This window comes from Periplaneta americana, chromosome 8, assembly GCF_040183065.1.
Source record: "Periplaneta americana isolate PAMFEO1 chromosome 8, P.americana_PAMFEO1_priV1, whole genome shotgun sequence".
NCBI lineage: Eukaryota > Metazoa > Arthropoda > Insecta > Blattodea > Blattidae > Periplaneta > Periplaneta americana.
Window position 1 is genome coordinate 46605121 of NC_091124.1, and position 27203 is coordinate 46632323.

A 27203-nucleotide genomic window follows, 5' to 3' on the forward strand; every position below is an offset into this window, starting at 1 on the left:
TCTCGTGCTGCTGTTATCAATTTGCATTACAGTACGGAAACTTAAACAATCATATCAGTGTATACCTTTGCAAAAACTAAGATCTGTGGCTTCAATCTACAATGCAAACTACTCACATGCAGCTGTTTGTTTCAATAGTCTCGCTGATACCTGCCAAAAGATACTCATTTCATTCTGTGTGTGTGTGTGTGTGTGTGTGTGTGTGTGTGTGTGTGTGTGTGTGTGTGTGTGTGTGTGTGTGTGTGTGTGTGTGTGTGTGTGTGTGTGTGTGTGTGGAGGGGGGGGGGAAGAAAAACTGGAAAACTAAGTTAGTATGAACACAGAGGATTGTTAAAAATCAGGGCACTTCTAAAATAGCTAAACTTTTAAAAATAAGATTAACATACAAGTAATGAAAAAATAAGATTTATTTATAAAAAATGAAAATAATATAAAATTGTAATATAATGCCATTTTGTTTGTCAATCATTAATACCCTTCTCTCCACACTGTTGATAGCTGTAAGATGAATATCCTACGAAATGTTGAAGCTCCTCAAGACATTGATAAATTATCATCTACTTTCAGTATCTTGATGTAACTATTATAAACCAATTGTTTCGTTTTTAAATTGTGGAGAACATTATGTATGAAAGTATTGAATTTAACCATAATTTATCGTCTCCCACTGCGCGAACTTTTGAAAAGATTACTACACATTTTCAGTTCTGCTACACATAGAATATAATATGACACAAATTGTTTTAAAATGTAACAAAATATTAATCATACAATGTATGTATGTATTTAATGCTCAACCAGATTGATTCAACAACATTTGGTTTCTGGCAGACCAGTACGAAGTCCCCATAGAGGTTTTAAAATTTACAAGTTTTTTACAAACATTTAAATGTTCCCAATTCATAATAGAATTTTCCTCATTACAAATAACACACTGAGGTGATTGTAAAATACCCAATTTATATAAATAATACTAATCATATAACGAACATAATATTCAGCAGTATTACTTGTCTTGCCAACCTCCATGAATGCGACAAATACAAAAAATGGTAGCTGTTTATTCATGGTACTGTGATCAGTTTATACGTTTTATACATTTCATAACAATTCAATCCTTTATTGTGTTGCGAATTATACGATGTGATTTCACATCAATATTCCATATAAATGACTACTGTTCGTAACATAAATAGCTCTCTTACGTTTTAATTACTGGTGGCAGAAGTGGAAATTATTCCAGTTGTGGGAGAAGTTAGAGGGATGATTTTTACTGTATAGGACAAGTGAAATTAAGCACTGCGACTCCAACTGAAACCTTTATCAACATGGTGTGAGTGAAGAGTTCCAGTGACAGAGGGATCTTCTCGTGTTCATATAGTAAGCAGATGATGATGATTTTGTTGTTTAGTCAATTGCCCGAAGACAGGTCTGAACCCCACAAGTGATACATACCAACATAACATCAAGTAGACCAGGAGATAATGGGGTAGGGTGACCAGTTCCTTCCCCCTCCATTGCATACATCGCCAACTAGCTACATTTTACACTAATCAGACTTCAGATGTATACAAACAATATTGTTCTTTCTTTGACACATATCAAGTGAGATGTACTCCCTGATAATAGATGTTCATATCAGCCAGAATCTCAATCAGAGGTAAAGCAGATGATATAGCCTACAATGTAATCCAGTTCTGTGAATATGAGAAGATAAACTACATACCATTCCATTAGAAAGGGCAACTGCAAAAGCAGAAAAATACGTGGAAAAGAGGTGTGAAATTATGCTGTTTGGATCTAAGAGGGATGAAGTTACAAGAGAATGGAGAAAGTTACACAATGCAGAACTGCATGCATTGTATTCTTCACCTGACATAATTAGAAACAATAAATCTAGACGTTTGAGATGAGCGGGGCATGTAGCACGTATGGGCAAATCCAGAAATGCATATAGAGTGTTAGTTGGGAGGCCGGAGGGAGTAAAACCTTTGGGGAGGCCGAGACATAGATGGGAGGATAATATTAAAATGGATTTGAGGAAAGTGAGATATGATGGTAGGGAATGGATTAATCTTACTCAGGATAGGTACCGATGGCGGACTTATGTGAAGTGGCAATGAACCTGTGGGTTCCTTAAAAGCCCTAACTCATTATTTAACTGATTATGAAATGCACGTAACTAAAAATGCCCTGATACATATAACACAGATGTGTTTTATTACTCAAAATCATGCAGCATGTTTCGTGGGTAGTACAATGGTTGTTGCTGATAGAGGCACATTTGAAAGCAAGATGATAATGAACGATATTCTTGTGATGTAAGAACAGATGAAACATTTTTTATTTTTTCACCTGCACAATGAAAGTCTTGCCTCCCCATCCAGGAGTAGTTCCAATCATGCTCATGTAGTTAGCCTCCATGATGAAATTCTCAAGTCCGTGAAAAACACCTCTACCAGTGGCAGAGATACGTCCATGGATTCCACCCTGGTTGATAGGTTTGCCAGTCACACAAGCATGGGCATTGATATCCAAATGACCTATGAACAAATCATTCTTTAATAATTCAAAACGGAACAGATGTGTTACAGATAGAGTTCCATGTTTAGTCACCTTGAATAACTAGCTTCACTTGATATGGAGAGCACTGTGAATCAAAGCAGTTCACTCTATAGAGAAGCAGTCTCCATGCACGCTCTGGTAGGCCTTACTGTTTATTCATGTGCTGTCTGTATAAGTTGGTGAACAACAGAAATAATACTAATGTACAAAATACCACTTAGATTTAATAACAATAATAACAAAGTACAGTATTTATTTAAAGGCAGCTTATATGCAATAAAAGATTATTTTTATCAGAGACGGACAAAACTCCAAAATTTTCAGGAGCCAGCCCCCCCCCCTTTTTTTAGTAGCCAACACATTTTGCACACACATGCAATGAGAAAACTATTACAGCTAAGATAAAGCTACATTTACTGAAATATACAGTATTAAACAATATTAAATATCTATGCAATGCAAACACATGCTCTGTGATCTTCACTGAAGCTATGTAGTGACAATATCTTGAGATATGCAAGAAATATAACAATATTAATCTAAAAATACATTCGAATTTCTTCCTACAACCGCTTTTGTTAACATTATGTATTAGTCGTAGTACATAAAATAAATCAATTTTCTGTTGTAATGGCTAGTTTCCATGTTTTAAAGTGACGAAACAGGAAGTAGTCCTTTAGGCAAGGGATGAGTGCAGATGAGAGGGCTAGCTTGTACAGCGTTGTCACATAGAGAGAGTGTAATTTTTCATTGGAGTTTATAATATAAAAATTCGTCTGCTACTGTCAAACTGGCAATACAATGCCAACCAAGTGTGGTGCAATTTTCTCTTGTTCGGAATAATGTTGCCAGGCCAAATGCATAATATGTAGTTGCTTTTGTGTGCTATATCATTTCAGCTATTATTGCGAGTATAAAAGTATAAATTGTATGCATTTCAAATACTCCATCATACGTGTATTTTAAATATGCTTGTGAAATTCTTAACTGACTATGTGGCAACCAAGACTATACTGACAGCAACATGATGTCACTTCTTGTTTAGTCATCTAAGATGGAAACTAGTATAGTTTCTGGGATTGTCTATCTCTGATTTTTACAATAAGTAGAATGCATCTAGACACTTTACATCTAATTAATATTTGGAAAAAAAACACACAAAAAAAAAACAAAGCTCAATATAAGCTTAAAATAAAAAAAAAAAATTATACTGACTGCGTCTTTTACGAGTCTCTATACATTACAATGAATGGCTGTAAATATTTTAAGTTTTCAAATTAAAGATTTTTCTTTTGAATAATTTCGAGGGAAAAATTGTTCCGGGGCCAGACATCGAACCCGGGACCTTTGATTAAACATACCAATGCTCTACCAACTGAGCTACCCGGGAACTCTACCAGACACCAATACAATTTTTCCCTCTATATCCACACACCTCAAAGTGGGCTGACAACTGTCAAGCAACCAACATTGAGTGTACACTAACACTGTGTGACTTAAATTACACAGAGTCACAGTGCACTCAATGTTGGTTGCTTGACAGTTGTCAGCCCACTTTGAGGTGTGTGGATATAGAGGGAAAAATTGTATTGGTGTCTGGTAGAGTTCCCGGGTAGCTCAGTTGGTAGAGCATTGGTATGTTTAACCAAAGGTCCCTGGTTCGATGCCTGGCCCCGGAACAATTTTTCCCTCGAAATTATTCAAATCAACTTTACAGGGAGTAATACCTGGTAAAGCTTGATTTGCATAAAGATTTTTCCTTTTTTTCTGATAAAATACATTTTCGTCTTTCCTAATGAAGTGCTTGCTGCCAAATTCTTCGATTAGGGCACTGATCTCCATGTGCCTAGCTTTGTTTTGTTTTGGCATGTTCACTGAACAGCAGACCTGAACTGTGTACATAGGGTCGGATGCCGCTGAGCTATATTCTGTACATACCTACACTACTGCAGTTTGCTTGGAGACTCTAGATGTCCAAATGCAGAACTCTACAGGTGCAACCCAATGCATCTATTTGATATTGAAAGTAATCATATTGTTATAGTAATATCAATTTCTCAGTGAAACGCGAAAAACGGATTACTACTACAGGTACAAGTAATAGCTATCACTGCATGCCCCTCTTCTAACCTTGTCACAGACAATGGGACTATTTGTCACAGTTCTCAGTCTATCTATTACAGATCTGGGGTTATCTGTCTCTTTACTCTTTCGTAACAATTTAAAACTACTATTGCCAGCATTGACAAATCAGTACTTATGATTATGGTATCGATATAAATACTGTACTATTGAAATAAAAATATAGTTTTAGGTCATACCTATAACACAGTCTAATATATACAGTCACGAAGCTCATTCTCGACTTCTCAGCCAGGTGAGTTGGAGATTTGCAAATCTCAAACTCACATGGCTGAGAACCCAAGAAGAGTTATTTCTACAAGGACAACTCTGATCTCTTTTTCTTAAAATTTATAGCACTACAAGTTCCATATTATTATTCAAATTATTGTATTTTAGTCAATTACAGTTATTACAGCCGATAATGAACATTTCACAGTTTACACAACTTTTCACAACAGTGTGAAATACGGCACAGTCAATGCCTTTTCGATCTAGACCAGGCCATAATGTATGTTTGGGTTTTCTATTTCAGTGTATGGAACTCAGTGAAATATTATATTATAATTTTATTGTGTATCATTGCTAAGTTTTATTTAGTGGAATGTATCCATAAGTTCCGTAATATGTTGCAGAAATAATTACAAAACTGTGTTATTTTAACGTGATGAGAATTTTACATGTTAACATAATCTGTTCGCATCAACATTTTAAGTTTAGAATGAAAGCTATTTTGAGGTTTACTAAAAAAGAATATAAGTTAAATATAGTAAACATAACCTATAATTTCCACATGACATAACATATATATGTAATGGCAGGGCATTGGAGACCAATAACATTAGACAGAAAGGGGTAACTGATACAGGAAACATAACCTATAATTTCAACATATCTAAATATCCGTGCGGTGCAACTGAAAATTACTGAATTGTGCATAAATGAATGTACAAGAAATTCACAATATTTAATCGAAATAAAGCCAGGTATTACACATACGAACAACGTAATTTTGACAACAAAAATAATATTACACCTTAACTCGCAAGTGAATTATGTCTGAATTGTCTCATAATCACTGTTTTAAATTTTGATAATGCTATTACACTACATTTTAGAGAAATATATGTTACTGTTTATGCATTCCAACTAATTTATATTGTTGAAATGCCTCCCTTCGTGATTGGGTTAAGCGAGTCACATGGTCCGCCTTACAGTCTGTATTAGATCACGATGGCAGTGGCACAGTCTATTGTTCCTAGTACCGGTACTCACAGCACTCCAAGCGGCTAGCAACTATCGCGAGAAATGCAAAAAATTATCCCAAGCTTCGTGACTGTATATACTAGACTGTGCCTATAACACATCTGGGTCTTCAAAACTTCAACCCACCAGGTTTCCTCAAACTAACGAAAAATCTTTATAAACTAAATCTTATTTAGTAAAATACTGTTGAAGCCTTATAAATTAATTTATAGTTCACCAATTATTGTTAATGTTTTTATTACTTCTGCCACATGTTCCTTGCAAAATACTACAGAAGTCCTTACAAGTTCTAGTACAAATGTTATACATTCACCTACATTATTCCCTGAGTAACTGTTCACAAATGAACAATGAAATTTTTAATGCACATGCTTTCTTTCAAGTAGAAATTATGTTACTTCAGGCAGTGTTTTAACGCAAAAGCAATTCATAACTACTTATGTCAGAATTTACTAACCAATTGTCTTGGCATATGTGTCAGCAATCCATGACATCTCACGTTCTCCTGTACCCATGTCTGGAGCTGGGACATCTACGCCAGGTCCTGAAATAAAATGTCACAATATAATCATATTGTACACTTAATGGTTAATGACTTCGATCACTTGATGGTTATTATTTCAGAATTTTAAAGCCATGTTGGAGTGAAATATTTGGATGAAATTTAAATGAGAGAACATCTATGATTAGAGGTACCAGTGTGTTATTTGTAGGGGGAAATCAGAAATTTTCTCCTCTACTGAAAGAAATAGCCATCCCCATATATAAACCACTTATCCTAATCATAAACTTTTGCAATTCATTTTTAATTTTCAGAGAAGTCTATATTGTATCTTAAAAGTATTTATTTCAGTCACTGACTTCGCAGCATATGCTGTGAAGTCAGTGACTGAAATAAATACTTTTAAGATACTAATCATAGACGATAATTTCACCCACAATGCACTTTCTTTTCTTTTCTTTTTTAAGTAGGTTATTTTACGACGCTTTATCAACAGCTTAGCTTATTTAGCATCTGAATGAGATGAAGGTGATAATGCCGGTGAAATGAACCCAGGGTCCAACACCGAAAGTTACCCAGCATTTGCTCGTATTGGGTTGAGGGAAAACCCCGGAAAAAACATCAACCAGGTAACTTGCCCCGACCGGAAATCGAACCCGGACCACCTGGTTTCACGGCTAGACACACTAACCGTTACACCACAGGTGTAGACAATGCACTTTCTTAGAAACGAATTTGCTTAAATATATTGGTCTGTTCTACTCCTCATTGGAATATGAGGCACGCTATCTTTTCAAGAAAGTTCTGGTCTTTATATATATATATTTTGGCTGGTGCACTTAATTGAACATCTTCATAATAATCTGATTTCTGTTCATCCTTTCTAAATGTTGCACCCAGTTACTTGTCCTATTCTCAATTTTTTATTTAAGTCGTATATTTTTAGTGAATTTATAATATGTAATTTTATTTATCTATTTTTATTATTCATTTATTTATTTATTTATTTTTACGAAAATCTATCTAACGACCTTATGAAGCACGTTTCTATTGTTTTAATTTTACAAATGGCCATGTTTTATAGAAACTCATTTGAATTTCCTTTGTCTTATTATTTTGGTTTCTTCGAACTGTTACACAATTTTTTTTTATTTTCCTTAAATTACTGTCTATATCCGTAATATTCTCCGTGATTATTACGCATTTCTCCTCACTATTACGGTATTATGGCCGAAAAGAAAATAAGCAAAATTAGTATGCAGAAGTTGTATATATTTCACACTGAAAAAAAAAAATCACATTCGTCTCTATCAGTCTAATATCGCACTAGGCACAGATTCTCTTGCAAATACTGAATCGACATTTATATTCTAAGATGAAAGAACTGTTGGAAGAAGAGCAGTTTGGCTTCAGGAAGGGAAAAGGTACGAGAGATGCAACTGAATTGCTACGGTAAATCGGCGAAAGATACCTAGAGAAGAATAAAGAAGTGTTTGTAGTATTTGTGGACCTAAAAAGGCTTTTGACAGAGTGGATTGGAATAAACTGATGGGGATCCTAAAGAAAATTGGCGTGGATTGGAAAGAGAGAAGACTGTTCAGTAATCTTTATACGAAACGAGTGAAAATCAGGATAGGGGAAGAAATGTCAGAAGGAAGTGAAATTGGGAGAGGAGTACGTCAAGGATGTCCTTTATCACTTACCCTGTTCAACATTTACTTGGAGGATTTAATAAAGAACTGTTTTCAGAACATGGGAGGAGTAATAGTAGGAGGAAGAATAAAGTGGATAAGATTTGCTGATGATATGGCATTGTTAGCAGAAGAGGAAATCATACTAAATGATATGCTACTGGAGCTAAATGACAGCTATAAGTAGTATGGGATGAAGATAAATGCAAATAAGACGAAGAGCATGGTCATAGGAAGAAAAATACAGAAGATAAACTTGCGAATTCTACATGAGACAGTAGAGCAAGTGGACAGCTTCAAATACTTGGAGTATACTATAAGTAGTAACATGAGCTGCTGCCAGGAAGTCAAAAGAGGATAGCAATGGAAAAGGAAGCTTTTAATAGAAAAAGGAGCATCTTCTGTGGACCTCTAGAAAAAGAACTAAGGAAGAGACTAGTGAAGTGCTTCGTATGGAGTGTGGCATTGTATGAGGCAGAAATATGGACATTAAGACGAAGTGAAGAGAAGCAAATAGAAACATTTGAAATGTGAATATGGAGAAAAATGGAACAATTGGACAAGTGGAAATGAAAAGACAGAATTAGAAATGAAGCTGTGTTGGAAAGAGTGGGTGAAGAAATAATGATGCTGAAACTGGTCAGGAAGAGGAAAAGGAATTGGTTGGGTCACTGGCTGAGAAGAAACTGTCTACTGAAGGATGCACTGGAAGGAATGGTGAACGGGAGAAGAGTTCGGGGTAGAAGAAGATATCAGGTGATAGATGACATTAAGATATATGGATCATATGAGGAAACAAAGAGGAAGACATAAAATAGGAAAGACTGGGGAAAGCTGGGTTTGCAGTGAAAGATTTGCCCTTGGGCAGAACACTAAATGAATGAATTCATCTCTTCATTATTTTACTCAGAAATTTCCAAATTTGGTTCATGAAGTTGAACATGACGGATTTAAAGAGAAATTTTCAGCTTACCAATTCGATATTTATTCTGAATACATTATAAATGGATATAGAAGAGATGCAAATAGGCCCAAAATTGCAGATTTCAGAAATGAAAAACATTAAGTAAAATTGTGCTTGCAGTACTACAGTAAGTCTCTTATGTTCTGAGAAATATCAGACAGAATTCAGGCCTTCTTTAAACACATCAACATTGAAATCATTTCTGATCCAGAAATTCAAGATGATGACATCACAAGGAAAAGTATGCTTCAGAAGAAATTTACATAAAAGCAGCAGCTGGATTCAAAACATGCCACAGAACTGCTCCCCCCCCCCCCCGCAAAAGTGACAGATAGTTGTAATTACATACAATATTATCATATCTGAATTTGCCAGATTATATTGGTTTTTGACGCACACTATGGGATTACTAACAACGAACTGAAAGGTTGGTTGGTACTTTTGTTATTTTAGATGTACAATAAAGCTAAAATAATGTTTATGTGACCTAAAAATTTGGAACCTACTTGATAAGAATCACCTGTAAATGGTGAAAGACCAGACATACATACCGATGAAGCCTTTCTTTGCCAGCTCAAGAGTAAATCTTCTCGTGATCTTTTCCAGTTCGTGTTCACTGTATTCTTTAGGATTCAGCTTGAGACCAGCTTTGCCACCACCGAATGGGACATCCACACAGGCACACTTGAAGGTCATCAGGGCTGACAAAGCCTTGACCTCATCTCGACTTACATCTTCAGAATACCGGATACCTGAAAGAATAAAAAGCATTGTGTTACTATCCAGCTTTGGAAATCCCAAGTGTAGTTTCCATAAATTAAACTCTTGTCCTGAAACATGTAGTTTTTGTCGTCTTCGATTATTGTTGTCTCTACTAACTTAATCCTTATGTAAATCTCTTTGGTTATTAGTTTTAATTGCTGTGCGTTATCACGACATTTTATTGCGTCCTCCAAGCCCACTGTCCTTGTGACGTAGAATCAAAGGGCGTATTAGCTATTAATAAGGTCGCTGCGATATTAACGATGTAATAAATGTATTGACACTTTACTTGGGATACTGACTATAATTGGATTCCATATTGGGTTTTCGATATTTTGCTGGTATATATAGAAATATAGTAGCCTCGAAACAAAAGGATTGGCAGCAAGATAAATCGGATTTGTAGTTAATCATAGCAAGTTATTAGGATGTAGGCCTATTTCTCAAGAAGAATGGTTCAAATACAATTCATTACGGAATAAGTGTATACAATGAGATGTGAATTCTGCTGGAACACTGAGATGTCACTCGTTTCATCGATTTTGTAAACTCATCTTTCATTGGAAAATGTGTATTTAAATACTTCATTGAAATATTAACGGTTTCTTTGCCAACTGCATCACTGAATATTATTTTATATGGCGAAAATAATATTGCTCTCTAATGAACTTCAGCTATATCAATCGATACTTTAAGTATCGAAACTATCCTTTCGATATTATAGGAATATCGATACTCGATACTGAAATCAGTATCGATACTAACTAGGTTTATCGGTTAAAATATCGCAACGTCCTTAGCTATTAATGTCAAAGTCGGAAAACAAATACCGGTATGGCATCCCACTGAAACATCTGATTTAGTGCTTACTGAATTTTACAGCGTTTATTCAGTTGCTCTGTTAAAGTAAGAATAATTTACAGATTTAGGGATAACAGAACAGGTTTCCTCTCTAAAATATTTTAATTTTACACTGCCCTACAATTCAAAACTGGACACTCAAAAACAATCTCGACATGCTGGTTTCATAAGATACGATAGTACAAATGTGGGTAAATAAAGACAAACATATTTCTGTTTCATATGCGTCTTGTTACTTAGAAAACCAAAACCTGTAACAGCATAATTCACTTAAAATGATATGCAGAATGATTTCGAAACGGCAGTGGTAGAACAGCTGGCTACGGACTGGAAGGTCTGGGGTTCGATCCCAAGTGGTGACGGATTTTTCTCGTTGCCAAACTGCCAGAACGGCCCCAAGGTTCACTCAGCCTCCTATAAAATTGAGTACCGGGTCTTTCCTGGGGGTAAAAGGCGATCAGAGCGTGGTGCCGACCACACCACCTCATTCTAGTGCCGAGGTCATGGAAAGCACGGGGCTCTAGCTCTATGTCCCCCAAGCGCCTTCATGGCGTGTGACGGGGATACCTTTACTTTTAGTAGTAAAGGTATTAGCACTGCAGCAATAGTTGCAGCAGTGGTAGGAGTATTGGTAGTAACAATGATAGTAATAATAGTAACAGCAATAGTAGTATTAATATTAGCAGCAGTAATAGCGGTTCATCTATCATCTGCAATAGTTAAAAAAAGGGCTAGGATAAAGCAGTGCGGGTAGTATGAGATTCAAATGCTGATATAACTTAAGAGATGGGAAAGAAATACATAAAATCAGTTTTTAATAAGTTTCCTGCACTCCAGAAGGCAAGTCTTGTAGACCAAAGCTCTCTCTAAACATTATTTAAGATAAGACACTCACTGATATAAGAAGTGATTACTTTAATGTATGTGACAAGTTCAAGTAATGTATAAACTAATTGAAAGATAAGAGACATGTGGTTATGCTCTGAACTAGTAACCTATTTGATAATGAGGCCACACTCATGTAAGCTCCTACTGCAAAGTCATGGTATTTATTTTCATTTGCTTTAATTTCCGCACTAAATCGGTGCTACGTTCTTCTCGGGGACATTATTTTCACATAGGCCTACGTCGAATGCAGTGGATCCTGTTTTTAAGCGGCTAGGAGTCATTCTTCTGAAAAATGACAGTCAATACAGATGACCGCTAAGTTAAGGTTAAAAAGATATTTCATGGCATGATCGTATTGTATTGCAAAATATTTATTTGATATATCCGGGCCTACGGATGTTTCTGGAACTAATCCAACATTCTACATGACATTGGTCGCCATAGAAACACACTGCTAGAGCCATTCTCAAAAAGTGGACTATGAATAATACCCCTGATTACATAACAGATTGATCAGCCTAATGACTTTCAAGGCAACCACTTTTAACAATTTCATTATGCTGCCATCTAGCGGTCGTTACCAAAAAATGTCTTTTCGACAGTGAAGGCTCTGATAGTTGTTCTCATTTTATGTTGCCATTTCATAACATGGGAATGGCCAATCTGATATACAGGGTGAACCATGTGTAACGTCATTAATTTCAGAGGTTATTCTTTGACATATTTCAAACAAGAAAGTTTTAATACAATTTTATTCGTTTTTGATTCCTTGTCTAGATAAAAATTGTTTTATATTAAATATTTCATAGCGTGTTTTGGGAAAGCCATTGATTTAATTCCCAATATGCTCAGTCAATTTAAAGAGAGCAGTGTATTATGATAATGATTGAAAGAATTTTAGTTTTACCCTTCAAAATGTGAAGAAATTTCGAACAAATAGAACTTTTCGTCCTAAAAAGAAATTTTAAAATGTTACATTTGTTAGCAACAAATTTCTGCACATTTAAAGAACAAAATTAAAATCACCATTCTATTCGCAATAGTTGCTGAATGGGTGGTTGTTAAACATTTGAAAGAAAATATTTTTTGAAAAAAAAAAAAAAAAACAAAACAAAACAAAAAACTTTTCAACACTATGATATTATAGTTTTTTGTTACATATACCATGAGCTATTCGCTCTGAAAATCTACAAGATTATTTCACTTCCATCCTGTATAGTATATTAAAGTTGATACAAAAATGTATGAAACTTTAAAATTGTTTCTCTCTGAATTTTATTATTGATATGAATTCTAATGGTGACATTTTTGCATGAATTGTAGTGTATCAGACCTGAGAAATATCGTGAGGCATTAAAATGCTAGTCCGGGAGGGGGCAAGGGGGAGGGTGGCAAGGGGGACAATACAAAACCCAAGAATGAAGATGATAATGGTATGCGACCTTCTGAAACATTCAAAGGCAATGTATTTTGTTACAACTGACAGTCTTGTTTTGGAAATGACAAAGATATAAATCAATAATTATTCTTTTTCGTTTTTGTGGAAATACCAGTTACTGTTAGAAGATGAAATCGTCAGACAGTGCAATAATTTGTTGCATGTGTATGAAAATGACTTAGTCTCTGAAATAATAATTGATGAAATGATTATTTAAAAACGGCTGGTTTCAGGGCCTATGTCTATTAGGGTGTTTTACTTCGTTTTACTCAATCCTGCAATTTGTACTTATAATAACTGTAACACCCTGTAAAGCCCTATTTCGATGTTCGACACCAGAGATCGTCGTGTACCTAGATTAATTTATATTTGCTGCATTCCAGCGACATCAACTTCATCCGTAAAAATTATATTTCGATTCTTGTATCGATTATAATACTTAACAATGTGTATGAATGATTTTTTAATACAAAACGCTATTTAAAACCATACTCTGACAATATAGTATAATTCCCCCGGACGTATCCAGACGCATAAAAAAGTAGGAAATGTCTGGGAAAATCCGGACGTATGGTAACTCTTAAATAAATCCCCGATAAATTAACTCGTAGATATGAAGAATGTCCAGCAATTAGAAGAAATCGCTGAACGACGTACACAAAAGAAGGCATGTCCAAGGTCATATTTGCGGTATCAGAGATGCTGCCAACTTATTTCTCTAACAAAACTCGAAATTTAGTTTTTGCACATCGTAATATTCTTCCTTACACCTCGTATAATGAATATTCTTCCTTATAATGAGAAGGTAAGTAATGTGTTAAAAAGTATTATTCGCGTATATTTTCCCAATGAACTGCATTTCTAACACTGATATATCGCATGTGAAATCTGCCGCATTTCGTACGCTCAACATGTGAGTCGCCTGCACAAGCAGCCCTTCGACCCACGGACGTCTCGTCATGATCGAGGTCGCATAACCGAGTCGATAGACTTACACCCCCGAGTCATCGCACATGCGCAGTGAAGTCAGACGCAAAGGAAAACCCAGGCCAGAGAATAACAGTCTCATCTAATCCTGACAAATTTCACAAAACAGAAATAACACTCAAATCAATCCAGCAGTAATTAACTATTATTCACTGAAATTATAACGCAAGAACTCTGTATACGGAATAACACGGGTTCAGTACCCGAGCCAGCAGTTGATAAAGCGTCGTAAAATAACCAATTAAAAAAAGTACCTGAAGTTTGTTATTCCGAGAGATTTTTCGCAATTTCAATTATGGCGATTCACAGTCGCTTCTTACTAAATCATTTGAAATGACTATAAAATAAAATGCTAAAATTTATATTATCCATCCATGGCGCTACAGTCACGCTAGAGACCAAGGACGAACCGAGCACCTGCAGAAGTGATAGGTGTACTGCATAATCAACAGTGCGAGTCCCCACATGTGTTATTAATCGGCTTTTCTTTGACCGGAGTTCGTCACCTATCGTGGCTCAATTTTCCAATTACAAGGCTGTGTGAATCCTGTTCTATACCTTATATCTCGGGTATAGCCGCCGGGAATCGAAACCAAAATCTCTTGGTTCATAAATCAGACAAGCTAATCGTGACACCCAGGAGGCGGTCTAAAATCTATGTGCAGTAAATACACAAGATGAGTAAAAAATATGGACCACTGTCTGTAATTTTCCTATTTTTAGAACAATGCCTATTTTTAATTTTATGAAGAAACTCTATACAGAGTGATTCGTTATTACGTGTAAGTACCTTGTGTGTGTAATGTAGAGGTGAAACTAAGACTAAAACGTTCTATACAACTTTTTCTCGAAACCTTTAATTCCAGAGTTAACGCCATTTTGCGTGAAACTTGCGCTCCCAAACAAAGAAAGGATAACACGCCAAACGTAACCTAATTATCACTTTCGTATAGTGGATTTGGACTTCAGTACAAAAACACCAAAGTCACTAAACCTATATCTTCGGCAGTCCACTTATGCACGTTTTGTGAACTAAAACCAAACACAGTAAAGAATGTAAAGCAATTTCTTCTAGACTTTATACATTTGCACAATTATTAGTGTAATGCATGTTCAAAGTGCTGTCCCTCAACTTGAAGACATACCTGTGCTCGCCGCCTTAATGATCTCTGAATGTTACACAGCCCATTCAACTCATTACGAACAATTCCATACGCATGTTCAATTCGCTGTTGGAGTACTTCTACGTTAGGTACAACAGAGGCATACACTAACGACTTCAGGCGGCTCCAAAGGTAGTATTCCAGAGAGTTCATGTCCGGTGATCTGGCTGGCCAAGGAATTGGCCCTGCGCGGCCTATTCACTGATCTGCATACGCAGCATTGAGATACACCCTTTTGTTGCAATAGTAATGCGCAGGAACACCACTGTGCACAAACCATAAGTTCACTCGCGTTGCAAGAGGAATATTATGTAGCAGACTATGCAATTTGCGTTCCAAGAATGCGCGGTAGATTTCCCCAGTCAACCGCGGAGGTAGAACTTGAGGTCCGAGTAGCTGATTCCCCACAATACCACACCAAATGTGTGGGAGAACAGTAATGCCTATGCATTTACTACGACGTAGGTGCCATCTACTGGAACTCTGGAATTAAAGGTTTTGAGAAAAAGTTGTATAGAGCGTTTTAGTCATAGTTTCACCTCTAAAATACACACACAAAGTATTTACACGTAATAATGAATCACCCTGTATACTCTGGGTACAGAAATTACGAGGGTGGGAAGGAAAATTCTGACTATTAAAAAACTGTTTTTCATTTATAAACAATGTGTCAGTGAGTCTCTCTTTTTTATATTGGCACCATGTAAGCCTATACTACGTCTCATTTTTTCATTTTCGGATTCTTCAGGTCTCAAAACGTAAAAAGCACATCTTTTACCATTTACAAACTACCTAAAATGCATTATCCCAATGTACAGCAGTGGCAAAAAAAAAAACCGGACCGACCCTTGTAGCTGATTTCAGAGCCTTGTTCATTCCAGAGCACGATAGACTGGTAACTAAGACTTTCGTGGTTCGATGCCTGGGAAGGAAACTTTTTTTGTTCCTTATTCAAATTTATTCCCAATACTTTTAGATTGCTAGTAAAATTCATATTCTGGGAATAATAAGTTGATTAAGTAGTAAAATATCGCTGGTTTCTGAATGGCCCCGATAGTTAAACCCTCCTGGATTTCTACAGTACTGTGATGGTCGCACACGTCACTTCGATTTCTTTGAGTAACTTCGCCAATATAATGTAGCTGGTTTTCTGCGGTATACGACATCATTTAGGGTCCCTATAAACAGCTATAAGTAAAAGGGGTGTAATTAGACCATTCTTTTTTTAAGGAACAGTTATTGGTCCTGTGTACCTCGACATACTTCACATATTCATTTTACTTGCCATTCGTGCACTGTCTGGAGATGAGCTATTTTATTTTCAACAAGCGAATGCGCCACCACACTACAACCGAGACGTGACGACCTACCTCGACGAGAAGAGACCATGCCAGGTCAGAGGATATTATGAAGAGCTGATGTTGAGTACACTCCACGCTCACTCGATCTACGTAATTCCTCTCGACTTATACTTATGGAGGGAGTCTAAAGAATGTGGTGTATCGCAGGAGCTATGCGAAGAATTTGAAGTGACGTCTGCAGCCATCACAGTATACAGCCAGGGAGGATTTAACTCTTACGAAACAAAATATATCATCAATTCATCATGAAAGTTAATCAGTTTGCAGCATTGGGCCGGAGGGTTGAATGTGTTCCAATGGGAATTATGGGAAAAACTGGTCATAAGTGTTGCCAATATGACAATTTTTAAATATCATCATGAATACCCATTTATTTACAGAAGTTTCCAGTTTTATAAAATTATTAATGGCGTATAAAATCGTCTTTTTGTGTAACCGATTTAGAATTTTTGTCGGAGACATAGTAGCCATAGTCACTTTTGTTCACCTGGTCAGTTATTATATGTTGGCGATCCTGGTATGTTTGAATATTAAAGACGCAGGCCATTGATGTCACAGATGGAAAGTCGAAGGACATTATCCTTTTTCAGGGAAAATGAGTTATCGATTTAAGAAAAGGGGGGGCAAACGGGAAGCGATTATAATTTTGCCTGTAATTCGGGGGAAATTTATTAGTTTACAATAAAAAAAATTATAACAGAAAATATGACAAAATAAAACAAATTAAGTTCAACAATAGATATCTTAATTGTGTAAAATTGGGCTAAAGAAATGGAAAGAAATGAAAATATAAGAAAGAAGCAGTAAAGAAAGAAAAGGAAAAGAGAAAAAAATAAAGACGAAATTGGAAACGTAATAAGGGAGGAAACGGTAAAGAAAAGAAAGAAAAATTATATCAGTGAAGAAAAGGAAAGAGAACCTAATACTAAGAGGAAAAACGAGAAGAAAAAGTAGAAAAAAATTAAAAGCAAAAAAATATATATTATCTATACTAATAATAAATCTGTAACCGAAATTTTTCTGGTAATTATCGAAATTTTTGTTTGTATGTCTGTATGTCTGTCTATCTGTCTGGATGTTTGTTACCTTTTCACCCGATAATGGCTGAACCGATTTATATGAAAATTGGAATATAAATTAAGTTCGTTGTAACTTAGAATGTAGGCTATGTGGCATTCAAAATATTTTATTTAAAAGGGGAGTTATAAGGTGGTTTGAATTAAATAAATCGAAATATCTCCCTTATTATTAATTTTCATGAAAAATATTACATAACAAAAGTTTCTTTAAAAATAATTTTCGATAAGTTTTATTCCTTGAAAAAATTTGATAGGACTGATATTTAATGAGATAAATGAGTTTGAAAATTACAATAACAACGCCATCTAAGGCGGTGTAATGAAATAAAAAACAAATGACTTCGTCTATAAGGGGCCTTAGACAAGAACAATCGAAAGCTATGAAACATAGCCTACACAGAATGTTCCTGTGTTTGTATGAAGTAATATCGGAAGCTAAATTAACCGATTTGTATAATTAATTATTATTTCACCATTGGAAAGTGTAGTGTCTCTAGATGGACATAATGCTATAATGTTATTACAGTAACTTCTGAGTGAATCGAGGACAGGTAAGATTAAAATAGCTTCTTATGCACAGAAAACTTGATAGGCTTTTCTGTACATTCGTTTCCAGTATTTCCTAAAATAGTTTTTATGACCAAATGGGTGGTCTCTGGATCAAAATGATCGCATTTTAATTTTTTTAATTCAATTTAAATTAAGTAACATAATAAACGATTTATCCTTCTATCAAACGAATATTCCCTGGGTCAAATGTCCTATTTTAATTATGTCATTACTTTATATTTATTTCTAACGGGTGCAGCGGAGCGCACGGGTACTGCTAGTATGTATGTATATATATATATATATATATATATATATATATATATATATGAGAAGAAATGGGAGTAATAAACTAATATGGAAAGAAATTTTAATGGAAATAAAGAAAAGATGGAAAAGGGAACGGAAGAAAATGTTATAGAACAAAGAAATGGACTTAAGTAGGCCGAAAGGTAGGAAGAAACAAACAAAATAATAAATGTGAGAGGAAAAGGAAATGGATTATTAAGCGTCTACAAGTCTGAATGTTTCAAATTTTATACAGTATGTACTTCTGGAAGCTATTGCAAGTGACATGACAGCATACAAACTTATCACTGGCCTATAAGCAGCGATTACGCAATATGTACGCATGTCTGCTATCGGAAGACGAGCAGTTGCCGAGGAACTTATTTGTTATACATCAAGTGGCACACTTACAGATAAAGGGCTCGTATCTGTGGGATATAACACTTCTGCTTCAGAGTGCTCTGCCAGCGAATGTGCAATTAATTAAACACATGAAGGTCAACACAATGAGTCACCATGGCGACAAGGGTTTCCTGTTTGCAACCACATGCGATTAAAATGCAGTAAAGAGCGTGCAGTGTAATAATGCTTTCTATTAACACATAGAGAATGTAGGCTACATAATAAAAAAAGTGAAGGGGATTCATCAAATTCCTAAAATTTCGTGAAACATATTTTATGTTGTTTGTGATTGTTATTGTGAGCATGGTTAGAATATTGTAAAGATGTTTGGGTTTTAAAATAAAATGACAGTTTACTATATACAGTCACGAAGCTTGAGTTTTGAGGGTGCTAGAAACAATAGACTGTAACGATATTATTTTGCATTGCCTGTAATGAGGCGATATTAGCGATCCTAGTGGTGAGCAACTATCTAATGTTTGCATATTTACTACGTATTGAGCTTCGCGACTGTATATACTAGACTGTGATAAAATGTTGATATTTCATTTCTATCTTCATACTTCAGATGCGGAAATAAAATCTGATGCTCCCTTACTGTATGTTTCGCTTATAGCACACTGCGCATGTGCAGTAAACAAGAGCCCCTGCATATATATATATATATATATATATATATATATATATATATATATATATATATATATGCTACTTGTGGTGGACAGTCGTGCGAAATTGTTCCCTACATACAGGTGGACTCCCAACAAGACTCGCTCCAAATTTTAATTCCGTATCTGTACACATTTTGAAAACGTGCATACGGAAAAAGAAATCGTGTGGCAGGACAACGGAAAACTTTAGACGCAAATTTCCTGCCCGTCCATTTCGTATAAACAATACTAAATTTAGTGAACATTTGTATTGAAACAGGTTTTGTGAAAGATGTGATGTGAATTAAGTATCACACAAAACGGTAACACATCCAGTAGCAACTATATGGAGGGTGAGTACCGGAAGTCATTAATATAACATAGTACTGTAGTTTAATCCGGCCCTAGATCATTATGTAACAGATAGGTCATCGCTCTGTTAAAATTGTTTGCACTTTGACGAGAACAATTGCCAGGATCGCCACCCGTCCTCCGTAAACGAACACGAGATGGCAATACAGTTGCTAATGCAATTCAAATGGGAATTATGACGTGACTCCTTATGAAACAACTAGATGGCAGCGTAGTAAACCTGACAAAAGTTGTTAACTTCAAAACCTATAACCCGACCTATTCTAGGATCCGGCGAAGCAATGGCGGAAGCGGGAGAGGGGATCTACTGCTGGTCGGCCGACAGAAACACCGGGAACGTTCGGGGACCACCACCACCACCACCACCACCACTGCTCTAAGGCAAGGCATTATGTCTTGGACTAGTTATACAAAATGAACTCTGGATCGGGTCTGAAAGTCGGAAGACATTTCTCATGAAATTTCGGTCAGTGTATGGGGACCGGTCTCCACCCAGGGTGTTCAATTTGGGATGTTATACTGACAAATGAGTAGCGTGCTCAGGTTTCTTATGCTAACTATAACGTCTGAGGGAATTAATGTGCAAAAACGTTAGCAATATTGTAGAAACATGCGTTGGCAACACTACAATTAAGTGGTTTCTAGTTCGATTCCCGATATGGGTGAAGATTTATCTCCATTCCACGGAACTGGATGTTATAGCCTCTTGTCTTATGATCTCTCTATAGTGGTCCTGCGTCGTGCTGACTACCGTCAAGGAGATCCACCATGTGAATGAGTAGCTATAGTGTTTGATGATGTAGAATCTCATGAAAAAAATTATGTCAATATGCCTTTTTTAAACAGGTCATCGTTCTAATTACTGAAAGAGTTAAATGTTTTTGATGAGAAATGTACACTCATATGTTTTGAGAAATCCCGCATGCAACATAAGGGTTTTCTCCGATACTCCGGTTCCCCTGCAACGTTCCTACAATTTTTAAAATTATGTTTCATTTAACGATGTTCACAACTGCCGAGGTTAGGGCCACATCAGCATCGCCGATATGCCGGAATTTTGTCCCGCAGGAGTCTTTTCAGGCCAGTAAAGCACACTTAAATGCCATCGACCTGAGCCGGGATCGTACCCGCAACCTCGAGCACAGAAGGTCAGCCACTGCGCCACCCAGGTCGACTACAATTTTTTATCATCATATATTAAACTACGAGTGTAATGTAGATTCACCGCCTGTGATGCACTCTGGATAGTCTCTGACGAACAAATTGGTCTATGTATGCTTCTTGCCAATAGCGGCATCTATGCAAACGCTCGTTAGAGTCGGGACTAATAACGGCAAGTTGAGTCCTCCTATTTTACAAAAAAGTATTTTCCACAGTTCATGCTAGATTCTTTTCTAGATCAGATTGCTCGGCGTTATAGGTTTTGACGGTAACAACTTTTGTCAGGTTTACTATGCTGTCATCTAGTTGCTACACAAGGAGTCACGTCATAACTCCCATTTGAATTGCATTAGCGACTGTACTGCCATCTCGTGTTCGTTTACGGCGGACGGGTGGCGATCCTGGAGGCTGTTCTCGTCAAAGTGAAACCGATTTTAACATAGAAATGAGCAATCTATATTGTGATCTGGGATTCTTTTTATCTTTAGAACACAACTCTCCCATCGTAGGGTATGGCTCAGGCCGGAGCCTTCCTCTTCTTTCGACGAGACGAGAAAGTAAAATACCGAAGTCTGTGCAACGAAAAACATTTCATACAACATGTGAAAACTGTCTAATCAATAAGGAGCGGATTCCTATGTAATTAAATATTATTTTTGCGTGTGATAAAACACAATTAACAAAGTTAAAAATTCCGAACATGAAGTTTCAATAATTTCAAGGGAAAAATTGTTCCGGGGCCGGGTATCGATCCCGGGACCTCTGGTTGAACGTACCGGGATCGATACCCGGCCCCGGAACAATTTTTCCCTTGAAATTATTCAAATCTGCTTTACAGGGAACTTCACCTGAAATACTAGATTTGCATGAAGTTTCAAGTTTAAAACCCAAATTTTATTTCACATAAAAACACATATTTTCACAAAAAAATTATGTAAATACATATTTTCAGGAAATCTATTATAAACACATAAATCTTTGAGTTTTTTTACTTAAATAATTTTTTTACAAGAACTTTTAAATATTTTAAAACTAAATCAATTATGTCACTCAGAAGTACGTTATCTTTTTAAGAATTCTTGGTTGCTTCGTGTTTCTAAGCGCTGTGTAGTGTATCCGTGATACATTTTTGTAATAGTATCGCCTTAAGTTCTGAGAACTGCTAGGCAGCATATCAATGTTATTATTAGAGAATAAATTAACATGGACAAGGAGGAGAGATCTTGCAACACATAATTAGGAATGTTTATTGTTGCTGAAGATGATTTCATTCCACGCTTTGTTTGTGAAACAACAGATAAGAGCTCGGGTATGAACATTATTTAATTTAAACAAATCTCTTGCCTCTCGCTCATGTCTATCAAGTAATGCAATATATCTTGTTGTGATTCCCTGTTATTGGGCTTCTTCAACCGATATCGTTCAAGATATACTGAAAGATGGTTGTTTAGAAAGCGATTTGGCTTTCCTATTAGCAAATCTAAGCTTTTTGTGTGACACCATAAAAAACTAGAAACATCCAAAAACCTGTTGTCTGAAACAGGGAGGTGCGTGCCGTGGAAATTAAACTAGACTCGCTACCAGGTTCATAAGTACAAGTACTGAGGGACAAATTCCAGAATGTGTTTGGGAAAAACAGTGGATATAAAAAAATGTGTAAAGTTGCTTAAGTATTGGAGGATGTGCCTGTAGGTGAAATTGACGGTGTTTGTATTTGTGACATTCCTCTCTTTAAATAGGCACGTCTGACGTCCTGTGATGTGGAAAGATCGTTTTCACAGTATAAGTCGTTGTTAAGAGATAATCGGCATGCATTTGTGATGGAGAATTTGGAGATGAACTTTTTTGTTCACTGCAATTCTCGGTCAACTACTAGCACTCAAGTGTGGTTGGTGAGTACCCAGTAACAATTTTTTTTCCAAACTAATTAAGGTATTTTTGTCATATTTAAAAAATATATATATATATATATATATTTTTTTATTTTTAGCAAATATTTTCGTACTTTTAGCACATAAAAAATAAATATATTTAAATTTTTAGCACATAAAAATCCGCTCCCTACTAATCAATATGTAGGCCCTCGACGTGTTATATTTTTAGCTGCATCTATATATTAAGTTATCTCGTAAGTAAACTAAATAGGCCTACCCCTTTTTTTTTTACAGAGATAACGTTTATTGTACATAACGCGCAAGAAACACTTGAAAATGTTTGCTCTCGTTAGTGCTTCTACCAGAGCAGAGGACTTAAGCAAGAACATACATATCTACCGAGTTGTTATCAGCATTATGTACAAGGACATTTGTAAAAATTACTACAATAAGTACAGTTACGGACTACTGTATATAGCTACCCTAGTTTTCAAACTTCAAATACCAAAGTGAATGCACTAGAAAACACACAAACTCGTTGGCAGAGGAGATAGTGAACACAATTGAAGACGATAGACAGAACGTGCATGTTTTACATGACGTCCTGCGGCGAGAAAGATTTGAGTAAACCATATGAAGCATCTAATTCTAGTCTCAGGCTATGATAACTGTTCTCTAATTAAGCCGCCTTGGTAGCTCACTTGACAGAGAACTTACATTCCTGGAAGCAATAGGTTGGCTTAAACTAGGTAAGAAAAGAAATTTACATTCACTTCACCGTCTCTTCGAAATATTGAACTCTTCTATTCCTTCGTACCTGTCGTCTCGCTTCACTTAAATTTCTTTCCACCACAAACTGAACACACGCTCTCTCCACAAAATAATACTTACAATACCTTCTCATCGCACCTCATCATACTCATCCTCTTTCACAATAGCCCTGCCAAGACTCTGGAATTCGCTTCCTGCTAGCATCAGGGACTGCCGAAATAAAATTGAATTCAAACACAAACTTACTGAGCACTTGGTCAGTAATTGAGACTCGTTCAGACATGGCTTCTTGTAAATACTGTAGTTATCTTATTCTAGCATAAAATATTTAAATATCCTGTAATTTAATCACTATATAATTTTATTATCCTAGGTTTAATTTGTACTTCAGTAAAAAAATATTTCTTTGTTCTTAGCTTCTATAATAAATTGTCTAGCTTTTATTAATCAGGTATTGACTTTTATTGTAATTGTAAATTAATATTAATTGTAATAATATTCTTAATATTGTAGTTGTAATCCCCTGGTAGAGCGGAAGAGAAGGCCAGGCTAAATAAATTTAGGCTATATTATATTAAATTGTGATAGGCAAAGCCAAGGTTGTGAGGATTTTTCTCGGGATTCTCCTTTTTCCCCTCGTCTTTCTTCTATCATCTCTGACACGAAAAATAGGGCATCACTTGTGTTTGTGTGATACCGAATCGATCGTTGGCTATTATGGGTGTTTCTCGGGGTTTGCCCTAATACTATTAATAATTATAATCACATTAACACTAGCAATGCCCAATAATTCCAACACAAAGACTAATCATATAGAAATAATATCCCACGATAATTCGTAAAATAAAATGAAACAATGAATTCATTTTTTTAATTATATCATCAACCAACAAACCTCATTACAGTTTTATTATATTATCATCATATTCTTCTTAACACTAAATTGTGGTAGTAAAAATTACCAATACAGAATTTCAAAAGAATTTTTAGGACATGAATTTCTCAATGTTAAAATATTACCCGCGAATCTGGGGCTATAGGAAAAAATATGAACTTGCTATATTTGAATGTAATGTGCACGGAACAATTTGATTACATCACTAATTTGCATAATTAAAATAAAATTAACTTCGATACTAACAATCCGACTGATCTTTGCACACGCCTTGTTCTTAATGCATCTAACAAACAGTTAAAAAATTAAATAAATCGAATTAAAACTGTACAGATTTCAAAACTTCAGTCCTTATGTCTCAGTTGGCCATAACAATACAGGCATTAGTCATGCTACACGCAGGAGTAAGAGAAGAAAGAAGCCCGCGTCGACATCGTAAAACGAAGAATCTATTCAGAGAATGGTAAGGAATGTGCCTCTCCCCCAACATTTAGATTTCCTTCCTACTGCTATCATGGACTCCCCGTCCATTCCCATATCCTCGTTAAGGGACCGACCATGTAACCCTTCTGAAATATCTCTATAAACTACCTCCATTTACAACTTCCGGACCCAAACTGATGACCCAGACTTAGCTATTCCACTGGCATAACTTGCAGATGTGAGAGAACATTTCTATCTTTGTCATGTTCAGCCTAATGTTAATATAGTTGTATGAGATCTATGAATCTGTAGCACCCTAGATATGACATATTACATCAAAATCATTATTACTTATTAATAAAAAATCATTATTATTTATTAATATTGCTATTGTACCTCTGACTGAGGTTCTGGCTGATATGTATTGTACATCTATCATCAGGCAGTACATCTCACTTGACGATATGTGTCAGAGGAAGAACAATTGTGTTTGTATACATCTCAAGTCTGATTAGTGGAATATGTAGCTAGTCAGCGATGTATGCAATGCATTGCAATGGAGGGGGAAAGGAACTGGCCACCCTATCCGCATTATCTCCTGGCCTAGTTGCCTCATGAGTGATGTCCTGATGGTGTCACCTGTGGGGTCCAGACCTGTCTTCAGACAGTTGACTAAACAACAGTATTGCTATTAAGCACTCATCTACTCTTAATTTTTTATTTTCCTTCAAATTTTTTTTTTATTTTTTTTTTGTCATCTGAAAGCTTGAACTTCATAATTTTCAAAATATATCAGTTTTGTCTCTATGATCTTTCGTTAATTAATTAGCTGAGTTTTTACTGACCGGAAGCAACCTTTCTTTAATCCAAAAGTGCAGTTCTGCAAGTGTTAATTCATCATATTCTGTCAATTTTATATATATTTTCGTGTAATAACAATTCGAATTTGGCGGTAGAGTTTAACTATTATTTTTCATACAGACAGGAAGCTGTGTGTTTGGGTTTACAATTTTTCATACCCTCACGATGTAGATGTAGGTCCATGTTCAGTTTTACAGCAATTTACAACACTAATGTTAACACAAAGTGCACTTAGAATTGAGATATTTTCAACATTCTTGCATCAAAATGAAGCTGATTAACGTAGCTAAGTGCCAAATTACAGTGTCCTACTGCTTAAGAAAGTTAATCTTAAGATCTTACATTTTTGTTTTTATGTTTGACAGTTTCAAAAATAAAATGACATTTTTCCTTACTGGGATAAGATAGGGAAAAACTGTTTTCACAGCTTATTCAGTGTTATTTTAGGAGTAAGACAGTGAAAGAAATTTTTTTCTGACATAAAAACTGTTGGTCAAGGACTAAAACAAATTTCAGTTTTCGCCTTTCAAACTTGTCCCCCTGCCCTCCCAAAAATATTTGAGGGGCTTATTTTGTGTGAAAATCCTCAATAAAATTATATGTCAAGTAATCAGGGGGAAAAAAAAAGTTTTTAAAATCTGGATAAAAACTGCATATTTTTCTCCCCTTAAACGTCTTGGAGAGCGAACTAGGTTTATATTGTTTCAATTGACTCTACTAATAATTAAGAATATTTATGCAGCGAAAGACCACATACCGGTACTTTCTAATTACATAATTCACATTATTTCATAACATTTCAGTTCATTTGTGAAGCCTTCTGTGACTAATTTTCGTATTCATTTCGATAATTTTCGTATTCATTTCGACGTGCAAACCAAATCTTACCTACTATAAATCTTCCCATGGAAATTGTATTGTCTATCCAAGCCAAGAACAGTACTAACCAAAACAATATGATATCACTGACTGTTCTGCGATTGGTTGAGAGTCAAAGCCTATATACGTTATAAAATATAGTCCCGTAAATATTTAATTAAAACTAACGCTTTTACACATATTATGTCAATTCAAATCAGTGCAATGTAATTAACCATTATGATAGATGAAAAGACACCTAATGTACTTATATATTAATGTATCCTTGATCTTTTCTGTTTGCCACGGCGTAGTGATACATTAGTAGGCTCTTGGCTTGGACAGATAATAGTTGTAATGCTTATCAGCTGATATTTGGATAACCTAGTTGTGGATCTCAAGTGGCAAGTTAGCAACTATAACAACGTTTCCATGAAATCGATTGAGCACA

At 35.7% G+C, this 27203-nt stretch overlaps 1 protein-coding gene across 1 annotated transcript in view; it reads right to left on the minus strand.

Annotated features, from left to right (window-relative positions):
- Positions 1 to 27203, minus strand: part of Gdh (glutamate dehydrogenase, mitochondrial) — a 103765-nt gene that overhangs the window by 19848 nt on the left and 56714 nt on the right. Inside the window, exons 2-4 of the mRNA XM_069832842.1 lie at positions 9661 to 9861; positions 6410 to 6496; positions 2356 to 2543 (exon numbers count right to left, since the gene is read on the minus strand). Coding sequence (XP_069688943.1) covers positions 2356 to 2543; positions 6410 to 6496; positions 9661 to 9861 — 476 coding nt within the window. The remainder of the gene's footprint in view (positions 1 to 2355; positions 2544 to 6409; positions 6497 to 9660; positions 9862 to 27203) is intronic.